We start from the raw sequence: 14,035 nt of genomic DNA, 5'->3' as shown, positions 1-14,035 counted from the left end.
AAGAGTTACAAATGTTGTCATGAAGGAAGTAGATGATGAGAAGAGACTCAGTAAGAGAAACACAACATGACTGAGAAGAGTGATATATGTCTGCTGGGACTGATCCTTCTCTCTTCACTATTCACAGGTAAACTATACAACACATTTATTTCATCAGATTTCATTTCATTACTCTCACTGACATTCTGACAAACATGTTCAGTTTCATCTCATGTCACATTTATCATAGAGTTCATGTGTCTTATTCACACATTCAAAAGTCTGATGTCAAGAGCGATGATAGAGGAAATAGATCACATGATTTACTGTCAAATCTTCTGATTTATATGATGTAAAAATAATCAAAATCTATCTGTCATTAAAGCAATAAGCCCCAAGAAGCAGTGGGTTACAGTGTATCTTATAACAGCTAAGGGCGTTGTGTGCACGACACAAAGTTGAGTAAAATACACTGTAACCCACTGCTTCACGGGGTTCTTCCATATGCTTAGCAAGGATTCATAAAATAAAGTAAATAAAATGATATAAAGGTTATGTTGTGCAGTCAGCTGTTATAAATTGAGGTATTTTATAACGGCTTAGATCTCCGCTCAGCCAATCAGAATCAAGGACCAGAACTGACTGTTTTATAATAAGAGATAAATATTGAACTGTTTGAATATATTGTGATGTATTAATATGAATGATGTCATCTGCTGTTTCAGGTGTGAGTGGAGCACAAGATGTGTTCATCAGTTCTGGTGAAAGTGTGTCTCTGTCCTGTAATGATGCTCTTCATCAATGCTCCTCAACTACATGGATCTATAATAATTATACAAGATCATCATCTGAAGAAGTGTTTACTGGAGGAATAAATAAGAATAACACAGAGAGATCTGAGAGACTGAGTCTGACATCTAACTGCTCTCTCAACATCTATAAAACAACACAACATGATGGTGGACTTTACATCTGCAGACAATATGTGAATAGACATCAACATGGACCTGATTCACGTGTTTATCTACATGTTCTTCATGGTCAGTGTTTCTCTTCATTTATATGAACACATGTTTAACTTCAGATCACAGTTCTCTTTATCTCTTGTGTTTTCACTGAAACTCATGAGTACTGAGAGTGTGTTGTGTGATTTGTGTTTCAGTGTCTTCATCATCATCATCATCATCATCATCACAGACTGAGATAAGAGCAAACACATCTGTCACTCTCTCCTGTCAGCTGTTTACATATGACTGTGATTATGAGTTCAGTTATTATGGATTTCAGCTGGTGTGGATGAATCAGACTGATGTTGATCTACAGACAGACTCCAGATATCAGATTAGATCAGATAAACGCTGTCTCATCTCTCTGACTACAACACTCGTGAATGAAGACGACAACACAGAGTTGAGATGTGTGCTCAAACACAAGAATGACATCAAGACCTCAGTCACATATACTGTCAGATTTACAGGTAAGACATCACTCTGACAGGAGTGTCCTGAACTCAAAGTGACTTCAGTCATTAAACTCTGTACTGATGATGAAGAAATGACATAAACATGAAATATGATTGTGATGTTCTACAGTATGATGTCTCTGAACATTCATCATCTTCTACAGATTCAAACAAGATTCTAGTGACCACCACAAACCCTGAGAGATTCTCAACTCTTAACACACCAGAAACTACACAACAACAAGGTACATCATCGGCGTTTGTGTGTGTGTGTGTGTGTGTGTGTGTTTTGTGTGTGTGTGTGCACATTATGACTCATCTAAACTAAACTATGTTTTTTACAGCATCAACTACAACATCAATAATAATAAGAGGTATGAAGTGTTGATTGTGATCCATGTGTCCTGTTACATAAGTACATGAGTGAAACTCTCACTGAACTCATCTTGTGTTTGTTTCTCATGTGTAGTGTTGTAGTGTTGTTCCTTTGTACACAAAAGAAGATATTTTGAAGAATGTGGGGAAGTAAACAGTTCTAGGTCACCATTGACTATAGTAATCTTTTGTTTGGTTAAACACATTCTTCAAAATTCTGTCTTTGTGTTCAGCAGAACAAAGTATTTTACACAGATTTGAAACATCTTGAGGGCGAGTAAATGATGACAGAATGTTCATTTTTTTCGTGAACTATTACTTTAAATATGTCAACAGAGTCTGACGGTTTGTGTAACTGCATGTGTGTTACTGCATTTGTGTAGCGTAGTTACATTGTGTGTTGATTTATATCTGTTAATTCTTGCTTAAACATGTTTTGATATTGCATAATAGCTGAATAAAATGTCTGATAATGATCTCTGTCACAGACTCAGATGCTCTGTTAGCCACGCCCCCAGCACCAGACCTCACCGCACACTTCAACATACTATTATGACACACAAACTGTTCCTCATTCACTCATTGTCAGGACTCAATAACTGTGTCCCAATTCTCAGGCTGTGACCTTATATTGTAAGCAGCTATTGCAGAGTGTTTTTTCCACTCAAGGGGGCGTGTTCTGGCATGGTCACATGGGAAAGTGACGTCACTTTTATACCCTCTATTGAAGTGATTATACCCTATTATACCCTCAAACTTTTCAGATCATGTACCACCTTTAATAAAATTAGTTTCAAGGATCACCTCATGACCCCCATAGAAAATCTCATGAAGAGATGAATTATTATTAATAATACAAACACTTTAACTACCAGCTGTTCTCAAACTAAATCAAGTTTTTTCAATATTTTCAAGTTCTCCAGCAGTAATAGTGACACAAATACTTTTCAGTAGTGCACAGTAAACACGGCTCTGTAAACTCTTATGGGGGATTTATTAACTTTGTGGGGACTTCCAGAAAGCCTACAAACTTATATTAAAGACAAACAATGTGGAAAGAATATTTAACACAGAAGATAAATAAATACACAAATACTTTAAGAGAACTGATGTATATAAACAACAGAATTACACTTTACTGCAGCGGCTTTTGTCAATGTTGCGTTTCCAAAATACATCTCAACGCACGCTTCATTGATTTAACCTGGAGTAGATGCAGACACATGTTGAATGAGCACTTTACAGCAATAACAACAGCTTTAAACAACGCTTCAAGTGCAGAAATACATAAGAAACTTCATTTACACGCAGCTCATCTGAAGAGAGAGAGTCAGAGACTCACAAGCGTCTGTCTGCTCCCGCTCAGTGTTTGAGCTGCCCGTCACATCCACCAATGATAAATAAACAACAATTAATACATACAACTATTTATAATTGCACATAGGATGAGATGTATACCGTATTTATCAATCATGGAGGCATATTAAACATTTGAACTTGTATTGTAGTTTTGCATTTTCTGTTGTTTCACATCATGTATCACTAGTTGTATGAGAACTTCAGTTTGAGGAGACGTGTGAAACCTTAAAGCAAATAAAACTGTAATCTACAGTGATCAGACACACACAGACATCAAGAATATGTTTCTGAATCTCAACAGTGGTGAAAATCAACAGACTAATTCAGATTAACAGACCAACTGCAACACAGGCTGGTATTAATGGATGAGTTTTCTATCATGATGTTACCCAGCATGCATTGCATTATGAAGTTTTCTTTAGTTTGATTGTCCCCATTGTTGAGATTCATACACTGATTCTACATGTCTGTGTGATTTTAAACAGTGCTTTGAGATGCTGTACAATTAAAGTAAATGCAGGACCAGTATTACTGATATTGATATCAATACTTTTAGAAGAATTCACTTGAATTTACATTTATTTTCTTGTGGATGTAATGTCATCATTTATCAGATAAATTCATCATTGATTTGCTAAATCTCAATACATTTTCATGACCACTAAAATATTTTGTGATTTGTGCTCTTAATGTGCCTATAGGCTGTAATCATGTAGATGTTAAAATGGGACATAAGTTAAACCAAATAAATATGTTTATTTATTAATTTATTACTGTAATAGAATTAGCAAGCATGAACTTTGCACCAAATTATTACTGGAAAATAGTAACAATAACAGATTAACCGAACAGAAAACCAATATATAACAAAATAATTTCTCCCTATCCTAGTACTACTTCTCCAGCTTTAAAAAAACAAAGTGCACAAAATTATTACTGAAGAACAAAGCTTTTAAAACTGCTTTTCCGTTTTTGTTCAGTGTTATGTTGAGACACAAAACTATAACAAATTAACACGTTTTCCTTTCATCTCACTATTTTAAGTGAATTCATAAACAAAGTGCACATAATACAGACAAAGTCAATAAAGAGTTTAAATAATAACGTATTTTTTATATCAGTCCATCTGTATGGAAAATTAGTTATGGCCCTGTTAAGTTCTGTCAAAGTGAAATACTGCTAGTGGATAAACAGATTTAGACAATGTCAATTCCAATGGAATAATGCCTTCAAAAAGATCATGAAGAATATCCGGTTACAAAATGGAAGTGACTTAAATTCTCAGTGATGGGACAACATTTCTTCACGCCATAACAGTGCAAAACGCAGGATCTTTCTGAACAGTCTGAACATGCAAATCATAGTTCTCTTTTGTTCTTGGCAGAAAAGCTCCTGAACGTACTTCCTTCTGCTGATAGTCAGAATGGTCCCCAATACAAAACCTACAGATATAATGTCCAGTAAAACTTTCTACAAGTCCACTTAAGGAATGAGCACCAAGATTGTCTGCTGAAACAAAAACAACAGTCCATCTGATATTCCTACCAAGTTGAGGCAAAAAAATACCTTCTTTCTCCAATGTTGAGAGTTCTTTCAAAAAAGGCTCCAGAACAGTCATAGCCATTTTTTTTAACATCATTGGCTTTACAAAGAAGAGCTAAATAAATTGATGTAAGCTGTGATCTCAGTTGAGATGGTACATCACCAAGAACACAGTACACTGCTGTGACTTTGTGGTTTTTTTCGCGAAGATCCAAGAGGATTGCAGATTTCAAAATCATCAACATAGACTATAACAGAAATGCTAAAATCGTCTTTAGCATGACATTCATTTAGCTTGAAATATTTACCATCATGGAAGGATGCCAAATGCGAAGTGTTTGAATGTTTAGTCAGTATATGGTTTAGAATATCTTCATTATTTAACAAGTGCGGTAAAGTTTGAAGAAAAGGAATGTACTGAAAGCTGTGATTCTCCTCTTGATCCAAAATATACTCTACTGGCTCAGTCACATTAAAGTTTTCTTTAAAATACTTTTCCCTCTTCAATTTTGTAGAGAAAGGACCTTTAGGACAAAAGGCTACATTCAAAGGATTAGAGTGACACAGTTTATCTACTAATTCTCTGAAAACGTCTTGATCAACAGCACAGTCAATCTTTGTAAATATATCATCAACTAACTTTGGAACATACTGAGTAGATGACGTGCAAATAAACTGAAGCTGTTCCACCAGGTCATCAATGCATTTTCCAGAGACGTTATAGATGCTTTCCAGTTTTAACAAGAGAGAACCAATATTTTTCGCTATTTTGCTTGAAGCATCCCTTTCACAATCCAATTCTTCGGTGTTATCTATGTCCACATGGTCATGTGACACTGGAGAGCTGATTTCATAGTCAGTAGAAGATGGCTTTGCAATCAAATCAGTCTCAAAATCTTCCAATGACCAGGATTTGTGATTTCTGTGTGTTGCATAAACTGCACATATGTTTGTCTTAAAATTGCATCCTTTGAAAACACATTGTACAGTTTCGTGACTTCAAATGGGAATTGATGTGTTTAAAGTAGTCTTTTGTGTTGAAATAGTGAGTCACAAAGTTTACATTTTAAAGATTCCACTGATAGCACTTCACAATCCTTAGTTTCCTGTGAATTGTGACATTGATGCAAGTGTATACGCAGGCCACCCCATGTCTTAAAGGAGCATGGACAGTTTAAATGAAGACACGGTACTGAATATCCACGACCAAAGGTACCATGATTCAGCCGGTAATGCTTGAGAATAGCACCTTTACGTGTAGCCACAAAAGTGCAGAGCTTACATTGCCATCCCATAAATCACAAACTAAAGAAGGGATGAAAACAGTGTTACCAAAATTTCACATGCTTTTGTGCAGATGCAAGTTGTAATGTTACCCTTATTTTGTGTATTTAGGATATCCAATTATTAGTCATAAAAATTCATAAAACAGGCTTCAGGGCTGTAACCAATTCTGAAATCGAAATGGCTTCGAATCTGTGTTTTATGCACAGCTCTTCCGTAAACTACATTTGGTTGATCAGTAGGAAGTACTGGACAATCTGAAATCACTAAGAGATTGAACTGTTTATTATGTGCAGTTGAAAAAGCAACTCTTGTCAAACAACATCATAAATATACTGAAATAAAAACCTGAAAAGGTTTAAAGAACAGCTATACAACATGCACTTTTGCATTTCCTAAAACTACGTGTGTAAACTGTACTAATTCTGTGACCCATATTTGGAGTTTCTGAGTGAGAGTGCCCACATGCTTTCGGGTTTCACAAAACTCTGTGTTTCGTATGCATTAATTACAATAAATATTTCAAATGCATTGAAAGAATTACATAACTGCCAAAAGCCTCAATAACAGCTGTCCATTTGTCCTCATTTCTGTACGTTTCTGCAGTGTGTTTGGGCATTGAATACAGTGGCGAATCAGATACCTGAAGCCATTAGTTTTTGATTTTTTGTAGCAACATAACCCCCACAATTATTATTTTCTTCAAGAATATGACATGCAGCTGCATCATTAAGTAATACAACATTTTTAAAATTCAATGTAAAATCAATTAATCAACAATAATAATTGCTATTACAATATTGAGTTAATAATCAACACTTGTTTTTTGTCATAATATAACAGCCCCTTTTCAATGTTTGCACAATCATATAATATATATAATAAAACATGAATGACACTTACCTCCAATGTTTGAACTCTTTGGCGTAGGTGCTGTAAAAGAGAAATTTAATATATTTAATAATACAATTAAAATTCATAAGAAAATGCAAGTAAGTTAGCTCTTGAATTAACCTCTATTATAAGATGACTATCTACGCCACCATAGCTGCATCTCAATCTACTCCCTAGGTTGTGAATCAGAATATCAGGTACATGAATTTGGGAAATGGATAGGACCCTGACTCACTACAGAATCAAAAAATAAAATTTAGGGGCACACCTTAAATCACCCTAGAATTTAATTATTAGACTTAACTCACAGAAATTATGATGTGCAGTTTTATTTTCATTTCAGTGGGATATTACATTACTCAATACGACGGTCATACGGAATCTGTATATGTTTTTGTTAATTATGTGCTTAAATTTTGGAAAATTTGCAGAATTCTGTGGAACAGTTTTAAATGTGTTTAAATTTGTACAGAAATGTAAATATGTGTAAATGTGTTAGAATAGTTTTAAAATACTACCTGTCTTTGCATTAAACTTCAAGTGACAGCGGTCTGGGTTTCTAAACATCATTTAAAAAGAGGCAGAGCCTACAGAGAAGCTTTAAGAGTGAAGTAAAGAGACTGTTTAAACTCTGAATACACCGGACCAAATTACAACTGAATTAATTTGAACCAACAGAAAACGTCCATATCCTTTTGTATGAAACGCATAGTGGTAAAGCAGAATAAAGGGCTCATATTAAGACTTCCTTATGATGATTTGACTGTGTATTAAGGACATTTACATTTTGTTCACACTGTTCTGGCAGTTTTCAGAAAGGTTCGGTTTCACTGGACGGGTACTGCGTCTGCGTGTGGAGGAATTGTCAAACAGTATAGAAAACACTGCGGTTTTGAAAATATCGTCGTTTGTGTGTTCGCGTCCCCATAAAGGTTGAGACGCACACGATGAAAACTCCACAGCGCCACTAATCCTCGGAGTCCAGTTTATCACACGAATATCAAACGGGCCCTGTTATGTAATGTTGGCCTATACAGCTGATGAGACCCACGTCTAGTTGTAAGACCATGATAAACGTTCCACAGGACGTTATATAATCAAATATCCTGTATTAACTTTTGTCGGTTGAAATAATAAATATAAGGTGATTCAAAGAGTACCAAGTTACCCATTAAAAAAATATGTCACTGGTAGCTTACAATACAAACGGCTGCGACAACATTGTGAAAACTATCGTAACACTGCTGTGTAACTTATACACGAACATGAAGCCACAGTTGATTTATATTTTGATGATAGTTTTCCTAAAATATGCAGCTGATTAACGTAACTTACCAGGATTTTCAAGAGAGACCGTTCAGCTCGCTCCCGCTTAGCCGCGAAGTGGAGGTAGTCGATGTTCTTTAGCTGAAGTAAAATACAAAAACCGTTAATAGTAATTTCTTAATATTAAACTATTGTTAAAAGTACTACAAACATTCGTATAATTAACGTTAGCCGACTAATTGTTACTTACCAAGATTTCCGAGGCGCGGAGAGCAGATGTGTGGACTTGTTGCTGAGGAAAGCGCGCAGACGTGTAGCGCACGTGATCACTTTAGCCGCGAATGTTACTCGATTTTATTTGTTGATGTTAAATCAATAAGATAATTTATAGGATTTACTTAATATATTTAGATTTTAACACGGATCAGTACAAGTAAATGATCTTCAAATATATCTATTAGATTTCACCTAAATATTAATGGTATATTAAAAATATAATTTGTTAGTTAAATACTAATTTATTTTCATTAAAAAAAAAAAACAGTTATTTTTTCTAAAATGTACATTTATTAATGTTTATTTTAAATATGTCCTACTAAAAAAACACTTAAATGATTTTAATAAATTAATATAGCTGTTTTGTGAAATTTACATGGCAACTGGATTATTTTCTTCACAAGAATCTCAACTAGACATCAAACACTTTCAGACTTTATTAAAGTTTCAGTTAAAAACACACAAACTGATCAAATCTGCAGACTGACACAGACTTTCTGTAACAAGTCCAGACTGAAAACTGAGCAAAAGTCTTGTAGTGTATTTCAGCCTTAAAGCAGCTGAAGACCGAACTCTGATAGTTTATATCCGGTACAATACCGCCACCTTCTGCGATAATCGTGCAACAATAACTAAAGTCAAACCTTATATTTACATTAAAACATGATTTCTTTATGATAAAACGGTTGGTTGCCATTTTATACGCGTCATAATTTAAATCATAATACACATACACAGTAAATGCTTACAATAACAAGAATCTCTTTTAAAGGATTAAGTGTGTGGCTCTTAAAAGAGCCTTTGTGTGCGGCGGATGAAAGCGGCGCTTTACTTGGAGCTGGTGTACTTGGTGACGGCTTTGGTGCCCTCGGACACGGCGTGTTTGGCGAGTTCACCGGGCAGCAGCAGACGCACGGCGGTCTGGATCTCTCTCGACGTGATGGTGGAGCGCTTGTTGTAGTGCGCGAGACGAGACGACTCACCGGCGATGCGCTCGAAGATGTCGTTGACGAAAGAGTTCATGATGCCCATCGCCTTGGAAGAGATGCCGGTGTCGGGGTGGACCTGCTTGAGCACTTTGTACACGTAGATGGCGTAACTCTCCTTCCTGGACTTTCTGCGCTTCTTTCCTCCCTTAACGGCGGTCTTGGTGACGGCCTTCTTAGAGCCCTTCTTGGGCGCGGGTTTGGCTGGTTCAGGCATGATGCTTCTTCACAGATGAGTAAATGCTGAATGTTGAAGAGTCTCTTCGCTGTGGTATTTATTCACTCTCACATGCAAATGTTTAGCGGAACGGAGCCTGTTGTCTGATTGCGTGTCTTCGTCGGCCGAACCTATAAAATGTTTCTATTGGTCAGCTCATAGTTTGACGGGTCGGATAGAGAGCCAATGAAAGTGTTTCCCGCCCACAGTCTCGTGTTTGAAGGTGACCCTCCCACAAGCGATTCAGTTTCCTTTGTTTGCTCTTCCCGCTCTTTATCAAATTTGAATTAAAATAAAACTTTTATTTCTGTATTAACTCTACACTAGAACAGAATTACGTCATCGTGTCATCAAAGTCACTTAAAGATTTCGAGCATTAAATCATTTCACCCTTTTATGCTTTATTCGGCAGCTTTGGGCGTGTTTACGTTTATATAGTTGATAAGATGGAGTTTCTTCTTCGAGAGAAGCGTTTAACACAACAGATTAATCTCATCAGTTAATAAAGAACGAGATCTCAGAAACAAAACCGGGATAATAAAACGTGACTTTCACAGCATTTCGTTTGATGATATAACTTCTGAAATTAAACTCCTCGAGTGAGACAGTGGGTGGCTCTTAAAAGAGCCGTTGTGTTGAATGTTTTACTTCAGAATAAACGCGTTTAACCTCCGAAGCCGTACAGAGTGCGTCCCTGTCGTTTCAGCGCGTACACGACGTCCATGGCGGTGACGGTCTTTCTCTTGGCGTGCTCGGTGTAGGTGACGGCATCACGGATAACATTCTCCAGAAACACCTTCAACACACCGCGAGTCTCCTCGTAGATTAGACCGGAGATACGTTTCACTCCGCCGCGACGAGCAAGACGACGGATAGCGGGTTTGGTGATGCCCTGGATGTTATCACGCAAAACTTTGCGATGACGCTTCGCGCCTCCTTTTCCGAGTCCCTTTCCGCCTTTGCCTCTTCCAGACATGATGCACGAGAGTACAGATACAAACGTTATGCTTAACAAAGGACAGCGGATAAAATTTGTATGTACCTACAGGACCTATTTGAAACACACGCGTGCGAGGGCGGTGCTAGTGGCACGTCACTTTTTTATTTTCCTCACCGCTCCTTCAGTAAATCAGTAAATATACATTTATGCATTTAGCAGATGATTTTATCCACAGTGACGTACATCACATTATCTTATACATTTGTTTCTGAGTGTTTAATCCCCTGAGATCGAACCCATGACCTCGGCGTTGTTCTATTCTAGACGAGTACAACAATCTAATGTACAAAGAAGCGTGACTTTTAAGATTTTATGAGAAACAGGATAAAATGGAACTATAAATATTTCTCCTGACTTCTTTATTTTATACTCGTGTCATTTTATCTGAACAGAAATTTGCAACTTTTGCAGATCAACAAATGTGACGTCACGATAAAAAGGTTATCTCCTAAGATTAAAAATAACATTTCTTCACATCGCATCACAAGTGCAGCATGAACACATTTACTGACACAAGCCCTCAACTTCAATATATGAGAGCCGGTTATACATGACTCGAGAGACTACAAATATTCTTCAGCTGTTTGACTGAACGTTAGACTCGGTTTGTCGTCTCAGACCAGTAATAATCCAATACAGGTTTATGAATTGAAAGCAGAATGTGCAGTTTTAATCTGTAATTAACCGGCATGGAGACACAGGAATCGCATTGTTCTTTTATAGGTGAAGTGTGTGGCTCTTAAAAGAGCCTTTGGTTTTAAACGAACTGTCGCCCGTTTACTTGGTCTTGGCGGGCTTCTCAGTCTTCTTGGGCAGCAGCACGGCCTGGATGTTGGGCAGAACGCCGCCCTGAGCGATGGTCACTCTGCCCAGAAGTTTGTTCAGTTCCTCGTCGTTGCGCACCGCCAGCTGCAGGTGACGGGGGATGATGCGAGTCTTCTTGTTGTCACGAGCGGCGTTTCCCGCCAACTCAAGGATCTCAGCGGTCAGATACTCGAGCACGGCGGCCAGATACACCGGGGCGCCAGCACCCACACGATGCGCATAATTGCCTTTACGGAGGAGTCTGTGGACGCGGCCCACGGGGAACTGAAGTCCCGCTCTAGAGGAGCGAGTCTTGGCCTTAGCTCTCGCTTTACCGCCGGTTTTGCCTCTGCCGCTCATTTTCTGCAGCTGTGGTAGTTTACTTACTCTGTAAGAAAGAAAGATGAAGCTTATGCGCTGCAGTTCTCACTATTTGAAACCCTCGGCTTGTCGACTATTGGTTGGAGTCGGTAAAACTTTAAACCAATCAGTCAACTTCCCTCCAAACTCAAAGCCCAACCCCCTCTTTCTCCTCTCCTCACAGATGCTGTGTGACGCGCAACAGTTTTGATATAATGAGAAAACTTAAACTCTCTTTCTCATTAAGTAAAGTATTTCCTGATTATCATTTAAAGTTTAATCAACTCTGTCCCATGTTTACACTTCTGCAATCTCAAGGAAGATAATGAGATGAAGGAAGTGACGTTTATTGAATAGTGTGATATAAATTGTGTTCTTTACAAATTTAAATGTACAATATTTGTAAGGACTATAAAGAAATGCCACCACATGCTTTTTGTATCAACACACATAAAAGAGGAAATTCAATCAATGTCACACGTCACTCCTCTCTTCATTCAGTTACATTGACTCCTGTAGTCGCTCTCATCAAACTCAAAGCTCTGCTCTCGGCCTACAACACCACCACTCGTTCTGCAGCTCCATATCTTCACTCGCTCATACAGACTTATGTACCCGTCAGATCCCTGCGCTCTGCACATGAACCACGTCTTGTGCTGTGATCACAAAAAGGTCAAAAATCTCTCTCACGTACTTTCTCTGGATCTGTTCCACATTTGTGTAATGATCTGCCCGCTGCTACAAGATCATCAGATTCTGAGTCCATCTTTAAAAATCATCTGAAAACAAATCTCATCTGTCAACAGCTGAACCATCAGTTCTGACTTCTGTCTCTTTTCTATTCTTTCAATCAAGAAAACAATCTTATCTTTGTGTTAGGCTATGAGCAGTGCCGGCCCTACCTAATAAGCGATATAGGCAGCTGCATGGGGCCTCCATTGCCAATAGGGGACCGCCTGCCGTGCCTCAAAATGTAATTTACTTGCTCGTTGTGTCATTGTCAATCATCATGTGTGTTAGATTTAAATTGTGCAAAGATTAAAAATTTAAGGCGGCAATATCTGTCTGGTGCAGAGAAGAGGAAGAAGAGGAAAGAAGAAGAAGAAGAGGAAAGAAGAGCAGAAAATAAAGGATCAAGAAAAGGGTAAGCGTGCAATCCCTGTGACCGAACCCATGATCTCAGTGTTGCAAGAACCATGCTCAAACCACTGAGCTACAGGAAAGCTGTAAAGGGATAATAATGTGTTGTTAATTTGACATTGTCAGATATGATTCAGTTTAGGGCCCCCAAAATCCTAGGGCCGGCCCTAGAGACCAGTTTTACTGCACATATGCTCTTTGTCCTGATGTTGTTTCAATTGCTTCTATTGTTTACCTCATTATAAAAGTGTCTGTTAAATGATTAAATGTAAGCACATTTTTATAAAAAGCAATTTACACTACTGGTCAAAAGTTTTCAAACACTTAATCACTCATTTATTCGTATTTTTTCCACATTTAGAAAAAGGCAACTGTGGACTGAAGATTTTGTGACTGAAAAAATCTAAACAATCAAATAAAAAATGTTATGTATCTGCTATAAACCTGTTATATACATCTTCAATGTAGTCATTGTTTGCCTGATATTTGCAGAAATTAATTTATCATCAACTGCTTGAGGTTTCACCTAGAAGATGCTTTTCAAACAACACTAAACAAGTTCTCATATGAGCTCTTATTGGTTGCTCTTTTGCATTATTTAGTCAATTCATCCATTTCAAAAACGTTTATATATATATATATATATATATATATATATATATACAGAGATATATTAGTTGATAATGAAGATATTTAAATTAGCACATTTCCTGTCGATGTATAATTTCAGACATTTAAACACCTTCAGATTAAATCCTTTTTAAAACCACGAGAAACATTTCATTCAAGTGTTCAAACACGTTTGACTGGTAGTGTATAGTGACTGAATAAAGCAGATTAATTAATAAAAGATTAATCTTTAAAACAAGTCAGTTTATGTACATATGCCATAGACATCATATCAGGACAGATTCACAGTTTTCTTCTTTTTTTTCTTGTTACAGACAGACTAAAAAAAAACAATAAAAAGTACTTGTGTTCAATATGTCTGCAAAACAAAAAAAAAACAATTTACAGAAGATAAAACACTAAATAAAAGTAATAATAATAACTGCTTTAACGTTTCAATCATTCAGAACCCAAGACTGACT

At 37.1% G+C, this 14,035-nt stretch overlaps 5 protein-coding genes across 6 annotated transcripts in view; 2 read left to right on the top strand and 3 right to left on the bottom strand.

Moving 5' to 3' along the window:
• LOC130421318 (histone H4-like) overlaps nt 1-10,623 on the bottom strand; it is a 366,115-nt gene extending 355,492 nt beyond the window's left edge. Inside the window, exon 1 of the mRNA XM_056749139.1 lies at nt 10,324-10,623. Within this exon, the coding sequence (XP_056605117.1) occupies nt 10,324-10,616 (293 nt within the window). The 5' untranslated portion in view covers nt 10,617-10,623. The remainder of the gene's footprint in view (nt 1-10,323) is intronic.
• Nucleotides 1-14,035, top strand: part of LOC130421317 (uncharacterized) — a 792,526-nt gene that overhangs the window by 349,754 nt on the left and 428,737 nt on the right. The window lies entirely within an intron of this gene.
• On the top strand, nt 28-2,292 carry LOC130421321 (uncharacterized). 2 transcript variants are annotated; one of them, XM_056749143.1, is made up of 5 exons: nt 28-127; nt 705-1,019; nt 1,142-1,456; nt 1,606-1,686; nt 1,786-2,292. In XM_056749143.1, exons 1-5 carry the CDS (start codon nt 67-69, stop codon nt 1,827-1,829), a joined length of 816 nt encoding a protein of 271 aa, XP_056605121.1. In that variant the 5' UTR covers nt 28-66; the 3' UTR covers nt 1,830-2,292. The 2 variants fall into 2 exon arrangements, with proteins under 2 accessions (XP_056605121.1, XP_056605120.1); XM_056749142.1 differs by having other exon boundaries at nt 1,606-1,799.
• Nucleotides 8,857-10,294, bottom strand: LOC130421347 (histone H2B-like). The gene has a single exon (XM_056749177.1). The coding sequence runs from the start codon at nt 9,638-9,640 to the stop codon at nt 9,266-9,268; it is 375 nt and encodes a 124-aa protein (XP_056605155.1). The 5' UTR covers nt 9,641-10,294; the 3' UTR covers nt 8,857-9,265.
• On the bottom strand, nt 11,391-11,804 carry LOC130421338 (histone H2A-like). Its single transcript, XM_056749168.1, has one exon. The coding sequence runs from the start codon at nt 11,802-11,804 to the stop codon at nt 11,418-11,420; it is 387 nt and encodes a 128-aa protein (XP_056605146.1). The 3' UTR covers nt 11,391-11,417.

This window comes from Triplophysa dalaica, chromosome 5, assembly GCF_015846415.1.
Source record: "Triplophysa dalaica isolate WHDGS20190420 chromosome 5, ASM1584641v1, whole genome shotgun sequence".
Classification (NCBI taxonomy): Eukaryota; Metazoa; Chordata; class Actinopteri; order Cypriniformes; family Nemacheilidae; genus Triplophysa; species Triplophysa dalaica.
The sequence above is the reverse complement of the archived record's forward strand: the minus strand, read 5'-3'. Positions and strand labels throughout refer to the sequence as shown.

Bases quoted from the DNA above. Each gene is read 5' to 3' on its own strand.
- LOC130421347 (XM_056749177.1), bottom strand. From the start codon at position 9,640: ATGCCTGAACCAGCCAAACCCGCGCCCAAGAAGGGCTCTAAGAAGGCC.
- LOC130421338 (XM_056749168.1), bottom strand. From the start codon at position 11,804: ATGAGCGGCAGAGGCAAAACCGGCGGTAAAGCGAGAGCTAAGGCCAAG.
- LOC130421321 (XM_056749142.1), top strand. From the start codon at position 67: ATGACTGAGAAGAGTGATATATGTCTGCTGGGACTGATCCTTCTCTCT. The intron at 1,020-1,141 runs GTCAGTGTTTCT...TTTGTGTTTCAG, and splicing joins TTATCTACATGTTCTTCATG to TGTCTTCATCATCATCATCA. The intron at 1,457-1,605 runs GTAAGACATCAC...CATCTTCTACAG, and splicing joins ATATACTGTCAGATTTACAG to ATTCAAACAAGATTCTAGTG.